The following is a 10,889-nucleotide window of genomic DNA, read 5'->3' as shown; positions in this document are numbered from 1 at the left end:
TGACTCTCGATCGATGTCATTCAAGAGAAAACCCGGATTCAGAATATCACGACAATGAACTTTTAGGCGAGGTTAAGAATTTGGAGGTTTTATTTATTCAATTTTATTGCATGAACACCAATGATTCAGTAGTAGATAAATAGCTATATTTTTTTCCCTTATCAAATTTATATTTATTTACGAAATAAATATAATTTTGAAAATATTTTAATGTTTGTTCATTTTATTTCACAGGTTGTAATGCCAATGCAAGACATTGTAGATTTTTGGACATCACAGAAAAGCCAATTGAATGTAACTTTCAAGTTCACCAATGATAGGAAAAGAAATGTCGACCCAAGATCCACCGAAGATTATCAAAATACTGTAAACACCTCAGAGAAGGAAATCAAACCAGAAACACACCTAAAGGTAAGCATATTTTTATTCTTTATATAGTTGTAGAATTTTTCTTTCAATCTACACAAATTTCTATAATAAACTAGCAAAGTATTCGATTGAAAAACACTTTTCCAATAAAAGCAAACCAAATCTAACTAAATTTTTCTATTGTATTTGTTTGATTATCAAGTTTTTAGAAAATATATTTCATATATAGGCTAAAAGTTGAAATATTTAAATTTCCTCTACCACACACATTTATGTTTTTATATGTTGTCCAAATTTGGTGATAGTTGGCCTGATGTGATGATATGATCGATGGTCGTGGTATTTCCTTGATATTCGCAGAACTGGTCAGTTTTAAGGCCCCCTTTGACCAGATTGTCACTTGTTCTGGCCACTCTAGCTCTAGCTCTGAGAGGGCATGGGAAGGGTCTCATTTGTGTGTGCACTCATATCTCTTAAATATTTAGTCGTCATTTATATGACGGGTCGTTTACACTAGTATATAATACGAAATACACATGTATATTCATATTTAGGTATGTGCATACACATAAAATATATTTTCATCATCATCTCCTACGCTTATTGACGCTAAGGGCTTCGGTTACATTTCGCCAGTCGTCTCTGTCTTGGGCTTTAAATCAATACCTCTCCATTCATCATCTCCTACCTGACGCATAATAGTCCTCAGCCATGTAGGCCTGGGTCTTCCAACTCTTCTAGTGCCTGTGGAGCCCAGTTTAAAAGTTTGGTGTACTAATCTCTCTGGGGGTGTGCGAAGAGCATGCCCAAAACATCCCCATCTACCCCTCACCATTATCTCATCCAAGTATGGCCCTCGGGTAATCTCTCATATAGTTTCATTTGTAATCCTGTCCTGCCATCTAACTCCCAATGTTTTTCTGAGGGTTTGTTATCAAATCTACTAAACCTTTCATATTGTTTCAATGTCATACCACGACTCGTGTCCATATTGCTTTCAAGAGACATTGTGATACTGAGAAGGAATTAAGTTTAAAACTATTGTTAAATGTGGAAATTGAGAATGACAACATATTTAAATATAAGTCTCTGTTCAGGAAACAGGATTAAGGCAAATACTATGCGTAGATAAATATGTTGATATTTTGGATTTCAGTTGGTAAATAAGATGCTGCAAATTATTTCATAAATGAGAAGAATTCCCATATATTCCATGTTCATTGTTTTCGTTAACTACTCTGGAATCCCATTAAAGCTAGAAGAAATTTAAAGTTTTTATCAGACCTGGACGTCCAAAATTTTTATGCTTTTTGTGGCTTATTTTTAACGTTCCTGCCTGGTGATCGCCAGACTGGGATTCGGTCCCGCTTAAACTCGTTAGTTCCTTTAGTTTCTGCAACTTAATCATCCTTCTGAGCTAAGGAGGGGGGGGGGGCGAGTATGGGAGAGCCAATAGGTCTACCTGCTGATTCATCGGCAGCCATTGCCTGTCCCTCCCTGGTCCTAGCTTAGGTGAACGAGGGTGCTTGGGCAATGATCATATAGGCAGTCGATAGGACATTGTCCTACTTGCTATTATAGTCTTTGCACCTTTAACCTCTCATAGTTGTGGTGACCGATGTGGTAACGTCCATGACTGGTGAACGCCAGACTGGGGTTCAAGTCCCTCTCAAACTCGTTAGTTCCTTTGGTCGCTGCAACCTCACCATCCTTGTGAGCTAAGGAGGGTGGGTTTCAGGAAGCCTATATGTCTATCTGCTGAGTCATCAACAGCCAATGCCTGGTCCTCCTTGGTCCTAGCTTGGGTGCAGAGGGTCTTGAGTGTTGATCATATGCATCTATGATCAGTCTCTAGGGCATTGTCCTGCTCGATATGGCAATGTTACTGTCCCTTGATTCTGCCATTGATGAGCGGCCTGTAAAACCTTCAAAAACTGCTGTACATCGCATAACCAACAAACTGTCCACACGAGACTTGAGTAGTTGCAGATGATTTAAAGTTACCACAGCCAAGATACACATCGACTGCGGGTTCAAGAACATTCAAATATGTGGCCCATTGTATAACGAACTCCCACTTGACGTCAGAGGGACGGTTGATATAATCTTTCTGAGAAATTGAAGATTTATATTCATTCAAGTTTTATTTTCCTGAAAATCTTATGCAGGGTGGATTTGACAATTAAAGCGGACTGCGCTGTATGAAAGTCTAAATGTTGTTAAGGGCAAATAAATGTCGTCTCAAAGGTCCTGCTGGGTGTGACAAGACAGGTAACATCCCATAAGTAAAGTAAAAGATTAAAAAGTGAAGTATCTGCGTCGATTGTTTTCGTTACAATGACTTTAAAGTAAAAACAACATTTTTGTCCAGTTAAAATTGTTTTTAGAATAAAAAAGCGATAGGGTAATACAGAATACCGTTGGGGAAGACATGATCTCGGAGACTTCCTAATAATATAATAAGTTTCAGAGAAAAATAATCAAATTGATCTGAAGAGACAACCAATAGGAAAATCTTAGACAGAAATGTCTTATCCATGTCCGTTGATAGTTTGTTTATGGAAGATCTATTTTAATGTTGTTAATGTTCTTAATATGTTTTAATTTTTCATTACTTTTGTTGTTTATATCCATTTTTCCTTTAACCAATGGGCTATTTTCCTGTAGTATCCATTGGGATATAATAATAAATAGTACGGTAATCTTTTATGTAAAAATTGTCTTAAACTAAACTGAATGAAAATAAAACCACATTTGGAATATCGCCCTCTCGTGTCATTTAGTGAGAGCGACCATTCTCCCTCTGTGCTTGATTTCTGTAACATTCCAGGCATCGTTTGCCACTTCCAGCTGGTCTGTACCTGGACGGGAGCCTGGAAATATCCGTCCTTCAAGGTAGTTGCCAGAATTGTTTATCTTTCCACCTCTGTAACGTTTCAAAAGGTCATTTAAATACATTTTTTTTTTCACATTGCAGTCGTTTGAAAATTTGAGAGCAATGTGTTTTCAATAAATTTATACTGTTATACATGAAAACCTAAATTGCAAAGTGTAACTGTTTCAAGTAATAATTTGGTCGAAAGCATTGGCAATTGAAGAGCCTATTTCTAATGTTGCTTTACTTTAAAGGCTGTTTTCCAGGTGCTGTCACACGCGGAAAGCCTTGCGCCCTACGTGACTCAAAGCACTTAAAATCAAAAGTCTTTTAATTTCATAAAGTCTCATCTCAAGTCTTTCAATGCCTAGTGGGCTTTTTATATAGCATTAGTTGCATATATATAAAAGCTCTAGATAAGAACCTTCTTTAGAAGTAGTTACAATCCCTCTTAGTAAAGGAAGTCGAAGCCACCGGTGAAGAACTCGTAACCTATCGTATTCTAGTCTCTCTCTCTCTCTCTCTCTCTCTCTCTCTCTCTCTCTCTCTCTCTCTCTCTCTCTCTCTCTCCGATATTCTAGTAGTAGTAATAGTACAATTATCAGTAGCGGGAGCCACAGTAGTAGAAGTAGTAAGACTGGTAGTAGCAGAAGCCACAGTAGTACTAGTAGGATTATTACTAGCAGCAGCTACAGTGGTATTAGTAGCAGTAGTTGCAACAGTAATAGTAGAGAGAGAGAGAGAGAGAGAGAGAGAGAGAGAGAGAGAGAGAGAGAGAGAGAGAGAGAGAGAGAGAGAAAGAGAGAGGGGTAGGTAGGAAGCCGTTAATCTGATAATTGACAGTCAAATTGGGAGACTCCACTCGTGGAAATTCTAGAATCTGCCACACACACCTTCAACAGACTCCAGGTCGCTGACGTAAGAGCATATGTTCAATGGCCAGTTCTTCACTACTGGCTTCGATTTTCATACAACGAGGGACTAAAGAAAATTTGGATAGCGAGTGTACATCTTGGCTTCAAGACCCAAATATCTTAAATATTTTTGACGTCCGGTTCTGATAACTTGAGGTTTAATAAACCGCCAACGTATTTCAATTGGTATGGGAGTAATCCTTTCTCGAGGTAGAAAACTTTTGTATTCATTTTGCTTTTATGTTTTGTAATCAGATAAGTTGTAATAGTTATAATAGTCAATCATAGTAATAACACAATTAATCATAAGTTTTTTTTTTTTTTTTTTTTACAGTAGGCTATTCATTTAGATGGTTCTACAAAAGTAATGTTTCTAAGGTGATATCCAACTATTCATGCTGCATTATTTATTTGAGATCTGCGAGAGAAATTACGGTCGGGGATCAAGTTGTCATTGATATTTATATGGGAGCGACCTAAGTTTTTTCTTTTTCTTTTTATTTCCTAACACCGTGAACTTTTGTTTTATTTTAACATCAGTAAGAATATTGTATCATCAATGACATTTATGGAGGAGTAAAATTGTGTATAATCTGCAAGTAGCTCGAACTTCACACCGTGTGTTTGTAGTACCTTTGATACACATGGTATATATACAAAATAAGATTGGACAGAGTACACTTCCCCCGCTTAGCGAGCGGTTCGCATGATGATAGTGTTAAAAATTGGTACACCGTAGTTTCTATGGACCAAGTAATCATTTAGATTCTCAAAATATTCATATTTAGCATCGGTGGACCGTAAATCCTTAAGTAGCGGTTCATGCACAACTGTATCAAAAGTAGCACTAAAGATCGATTAAAATCGGAATGCCACATTTGTCCTCATCCATCATTTCCGGATCATTTACAACAGAGCATATGTCTGTCTTCGTTGAATTTAATTGTATGCTGACTGGTTATCCGGCTATTTTCTCAAATTTTGGATTCTTACTCGTTAATTCTATTGTATACTATTCTTTTAATTATGTCGGCAAGACTAAGAAAAGTTTTTCGACTCGTTACTTCGACTATTGGCATCGGATGGATCACACTTTTTGTTTTCTTAACCCCCTTAAAAATTCTGGTGACTTCATTCTTTGTTATATTGTTAAATCTGGTTAACCATACTTGTGGGGTTGATGCAGCATCAATCTGATGCGGAATATCTGTAGAAGATCAAAATATATATAATTCACATTTAAAGAATTCTAGAAATATATTAACCAGTTCTTGATCGCCATACCCATCCGAGTTTCTCTCTCTGTCTCTGTCTCTCTCTCTCTCTCTCTCTCTCTCTCTCTCTCTCTCTCTCTCTCTCTCTCTCTCTCTCTCTATCTTCCACTACACCATTTAGGGGACGATGTAACTTGTTCAATCAAGTGTGTTGCTGCTTCCCGGATTCAATTTCTTATATTATTCAGTTTATTCCTCCCTAAATATGTGCTCATATAATGTGCATTTAATGGTTTTGTAATCCGTCCGTGTATTTTCAACTTAACATCTTAACGTTTTCCCCCTCTCTCTAATCTAATGTCTCGCCATCAAACCCAGGAGATCTTTAAGTTATAGTCTTTTCCATCGATGGATACCATTATTCATTAGTATTCACCCTATCGTATGTAGTTATTAGGCAATCAACACATATAAGACTCCAAATAAGCATTAGTTGCCATGACTGCAGGGATTATTGATATTTGTTTTTAGTTACTTCATTATTAAATATACACGGAGAGAGATTTTGTTTCTATAGCTTTTTGTCCAGCCCTTTTTTTTAAGGGTAATAAGTCAAAAGTTACGTGTTTTTTAGTAATACTTAGTAATTTTTTCATAATACTTAGTATGATGCTAATTGCAACAGGATCAATACCATATGGTTTTCTTAAAGTTTTGTCACTTGTGATCAGATAGCACGTTCTGCATGTCAGCAGTCTGGGGTAGGATAGGTGGGAGAGGCAGAGGGCCATAAAGAGTGAACGAGTGAGGGCAGGCAATAACCATAATGAAAATGTGCGTCAGACCAAATTGCTCTCTCTCTCTCTCTCTCTCTCTCTCTCTCTCTCTCTCTCTCTCTCTCTCTCTCTCTCTCTCTCTCTCTCTCTCTCACGTATAAATGTTGCAACTTCATGTGTTCAATCTCATTTCAAATTAGTTTTTGTTGAATATTCTTATGAATTCACAAATTTGTCTAGTCTTGTTTGCCCAGTTGTCTTTTGAAATTTCTTGAAATTATTTTTATATTTTTCCATATTGTGAAGTTTACCTCTTAGAATGTTAGCGTTTGTAGCTTACAGTAAAATGCTTTTCCAATTAGGATTGTAACCTCAGTGATGATGATTATGATGATGATGATAATCATGATGGTCTGCAGGAACTAACTTAGTTGGAGGTAAAAGGATACTGGTCTCTTCTGCTCTATAATTAGGCCTACCATTGAACACGGTACTTTAGCCTTTGGGTAACAACCCGGACGTGTGATGGAAGCGCAAGTCAATGGATACTATAAATATTCATGGAATCTTACTATTGTTTTTTTTGGGCTCAAGCCATGGCGTCCTGATGGAAGGTTCCTGTTTGGTAGCTTCCTTGGGTATAAGACTACTAAGATATTCCCAGAGAATTTAACCACAGGTTATCACAGAATTCTAACTTCTGGAGCGAGTATCTCAAAGGTTTCCCTTTAAGACATCGTAATACAACAGGGGACACGCATGTCTGAACGTGCCACATAGCTATCTCCACCCCGAACAGAGTTAATGCTTCGGTGTGTAAGGGCTGAGAATAGCTGGGAGCCGTTCCACAGCTAATCTCACTCGTGGCTACTACTGATACTCGACACGTAAACAAACGGACGCCATTGCTCTAATGACGTCACGCCCGTCTTTATCCTTTGTTTAGTAGCTGCCCTACTTAGACGGATTTTCCCTTGTGTTATCTTTATCGCTTTGCATCTTCGCTATGTCGTTACCTTCAGCCTCGCCTTCTTCTGGAAAGTTGAGTACAAGGTTCCAGTATTGTTTAATTAAGCTCTGGCCGTAAAGTAAATATTATTTTGCGAAATAATTGATGTTTTGTGGCAGAGCTGTGCCTCTACCGGACCCGCCATTTTATGGCGTCGTTGTTGTTTTGCATGTCTTATTTAGTTAGCCACAACAACGCTTCCGGCTTTATATACTAATCGAATACATTAGTTTATTTAGTCTTCATAGCTAGGAACTTTTATATCGTGTTTAGACGCTTTTTATCGGTCATCGATTGACCTCATACCAGTCGGCTACTATAGCCCCCAGGCCAGGAGCCTACATACAAGTGTTCATGCATGATTTATTAGTGATCCTAGACTAAGTTATGAAGATAGTGGCATTATTATTTTACAATACTTTTGACAGTGATGCAAATGTTTTCGCCTTCAGGGACCATATAGGGGATAGGCTAGTCAGTGATTCTTTCTAGCCTAACCTAACCCTAGGACCCCTATATGCTTCCTTCATCCCCTGCCTTGGCATTCCCTCTATTTAGCCTTGATCCCTTTTCTGAGTAAAGGGATTAATTGTCTAATAGAGTATATATCGCCTCTCGGTCCTCCCTAAAGGAATGAACCCCCTTTAGGATTGCGTCTGAGAGTGAGGTTAGGCTAGCCTACCTCTATGGCTAGGATAGTCTATGACTTTCCTGCGATAGCGATATGTCTTCTTCCTTGCCTAGTTCAGGACTTTTAGCCCTGTTCTAGGTCGGGTTAGGAAGGTTTCTCTGTTCCATGCTGAAACTGTACTCTTGCACCGTTTTAGCCGATCAGCCTGATCTTAGGTTAGGGAGTGTCCTCCCTTCCCTTAGTGGCCGCTCTGGTACAGAAACCCTTCCTGGGAAGACCTCTCTCTTCTCCCTCCCCACCTATCTCTTGTATAGCCTAGCCTATGCTTAGGTTAGTTTATACTCATCTGTCCCCTGTCCTACAACTCCTCCTTAGGGTGGATGAGTAGGGCTACCCGAGCTTCCCTGTGCAGTCCGCTCTGGTACATATACCTTCATAGTGTCCTATAAGGTTAGTTACTAGTATAGTTCTGCATATGGGAGTCTCCCCCCCCTCCCCTCTTGGGTGTTCCCTAGCCCTCCCTTGGGCTACCTAGCTCCCGGTCCCTAGTGACCCCTGCTTATGGATGTTAGAGCCTGCCTCTATCATGGGTACACCCTCTCAGGGAGGGGGAGGGATGTCTGGAACCCTGACGGTACTTCCTGCATCCCTTCCCCCCCTCCCCCTGTCTCTCTATCTATCCGGGTGCCGGTCTCTTGCCGCCTCTACTGTCGGCAATACCTGCCTCCTTCTTGGTGACTTCCCTACCCTTGCCGCCAGCCCCCCGTGTACCGAGGGGCTGCCGGCTGCCGCCGGCGGCTCTCCTACTCCTATCTAATCGTCCGCCTGCCGGTCGATCACCGGAGTGCCGGCATATACTGCCGGCAACCCGATACTACCTGTACCATCCTTATCCCAGTCACCAACCTGGCATCCTCCGACTGCCGGAGCCGCCGCTTCCTGCCGGCGTGCCGCCGTTGTGCCGGCGGCCGCCATCCTGGTATCTAACTGACTTTTGAAAATTGTCTGTTCTAATGCCAGAATCTATGCTGGAGCGAGCTCCGGCATGCCGGCGGCTTGCCGGATGCCTCGGAGGCGTCAAGAATACTTGCACCCCCTCACTGTAGCTATCATAAGACTAGGATAGCCCTACATGGCAAATAGATAAGCTGCTTTTGCTTTTAAGATCAGTACCTAGTACTGCTCTATTAGTGATCATGCTGTCTCTTTGCATTCTTCTAATTCCAGCATGCTATGTGCACCTTAGCACGGCTGGTTGCCAGAAGCAGTTACCTTTAATGAGGCCTTCTGGCTCTTAACTGGGAACCGAATGAATTCGATCCCAATCTTGTCCTTGGTTTTCCATGGAGTTCCAAAATAATGGGAATCCTAGGAAACTATATCCAATGATCTCGGTCATTTGGATTATCCCAGGACCAAGCTTATGGTAACCAGCCGGGCGAGATGCATGGAGCGTGTTCTCCTTTACTGTTTTCATTCTCTATGCATCACACCTTCTTTAAGTTAAAATTAATGATTAATATTAACTTAGTTTAAGAGCCATTCTTATGACTCCCCCATACTCATTTTCTCTTTCTTCCACAGGAGGAGCAGATGAAGTGTGACTTCGCCTTCTGCGCTGTGAAACGCCCGCAGTTTTACGGGCATACGGCTTGCAGGACTCACGCCCCTTGTGCAGACAAGAAAGGGGATTTGAAGTTCTGGAATCCACTGGATTGTACGGTCTGCCAGGCCCACCTAGTTGAGGCCTTCCATAACCCTCCCTCAGCGGAGGTTAGAGACATTTCTCGTGAAAAGCTGCGCAAGTGGGTGCGTGGCTTTCAGAAGAATGCTACTGGACCGTACCTGGCCACCGAAGAACTGAGGTCCCTGTTGTTCCCTAAGGCCTCCCCTGACTCAGTGGTTCCAAAAGAAGCAATCCCCACTGTCCAAATTACGGTGGAACCTGATGTGGTCATGGCTCAGTCCATGCACGAGTGTCGTTTAGATTCCGAGGATGATGAACAGATCTCAGACGTCTCGGAAGACACGGAGAAGACGCTTATGGCTCAAGGAGCCGAAGAGGACGAAGACAAGGTGGAATACACCGAGTCGGAGCTTGGAGCTGCTCCCTCGTCCATCCCTCCGCCTACTCCTACACCGACGGAAATGTCCATTCCGTCTACCTCCTCGACCCCGGATCCTTCCTCTTCTACCCAAGAACTGATCCGGCTGATTAGAGCTGTCATGGACGACAGACTGAAGGAGAACCAGGAGTCCATCAGGTCAATGATTGGATCCAGAGAACCGAAGAAGATTTCGGTCAAGGATCTCCCAGCTTGCTCTCATGCCAACCCGTGGAGGTATGCAGAGCATATGGTTATTGCGACCGGCAGGATCTTTGTTAGTGACAAGATCGGCACGGTCCCGTTGGAAGATGTGGAGTTCTTCCCAAGCTTCGAGGCCTACCCGGACTGTTACGTCCGGCTTCGTTCCGAACCTGCCTCGAAGGAAGAGACCGAACCTAAAGAAGAGATAGTGTTCGATCTCGCAAAGGCCCAGGCTATGCTAGCCTCCGCATTTAAGAGTAGGGGCTTTACCTGCTCTAAGCTTCCAGCCTTGAGCAAGAAGCATCCTACATACGTCGCACCTGACACTGCGGTTCTTCCTTTCTTGGAAAAGGCCTTAGCTGCATGCCTTAAAGCGGCGGAAGAAGGAAAACCCTGCCCTGCACTGGAGGAGTGCAGACCCTTCTCCATCGTGACCCCCCCTGACGCTCGACACTGGAAAGATGTTCAGCATACTTTCGTCGTGGGTAGGCTCGATCCTGACGTCGCCGGACGTCAGTTTAATGAAGACCTCCCTAAGCTCAATGATCACCTCCTTCGCCGGGAACAAGACACGAAGGAGAGGCTTGCGGCATCTCTTTCTCATCAAGTCCAACTGGAAGTGATGGCCTGTGACACAAGAGTACCAGATCACTACATGGTACTAGCCAAATCCCACTTACTTACAGTAATGAAGGACTTGTACCATTTCATAAAGGCTCGTAGAGCCTGTCGTGAATTCGTGTTTGCCGGTGCCACCGTGAAACACGAACCCCGGAGGCTGATTTCCTCCAA

At 41.9% G+C, this 10,889-nt stretch overlaps 1 protein-coding gene across 11 annotated transcripts in view; it reads left to right on the top strand.

Annotated features, from left to right (window-relative positions):
- Positions 1 to 10,889, top strand: part of LOC137614625 (uncharacterized) — a 146,525-nt gene that overhangs the window by 89,432 nt on the left and 46,204 nt on the right. For 6 of the 11 annotated variants that reach the window (XR_011039103.1, XR_011039104.1, XR_011039105.1 and 3 more), the window contains 2 exons: positions 1 to 71; positions 235 to 411. The exon at positions 1 to 71 is cut by the window's left edge and continues 51 nt beyond it. Coding sequence is in view for 2 of the 11 variants with exons in the window: in XM_068344324.1 (XP_068200425.1) it covers positions 1 to 71; positions 235 to 411 (248 nt within the window). In the remaining 9 variants the exon portion in view is untranslated. Of the gene's footprint in view, positions 72 to 234; positions 412 to 3,199; positions 3,265 to 10,889 lie in introns of all 11 variants that reach the window. The other 5 variants (XR_011039109.1, XR_011039106.1, XR_011039107.1 and 2 more) reach the window with 2 other exon arrangements.

The sequence above is a fragment of the Palaemon carinicauda genome, chromosome 21 (assembly GCF_036898095.1).
Source record: "Palaemon carinicauda isolate YSFRI2023 chromosome 21, ASM3689809v2, whole genome shotgun sequence".
In the NCBI taxonomy this organism is placed as follows: Eukaryota; Metazoa; Arthropoda; class Malacostraca; order Decapoda; family Palaemonidae; genus Palaemon; species Palaemon carinicauda.
The sequence above is the reverse complement of the archived record's forward strand: the minus strand, read 5'-3'. Positions and strand labels throughout refer to the sequence as shown.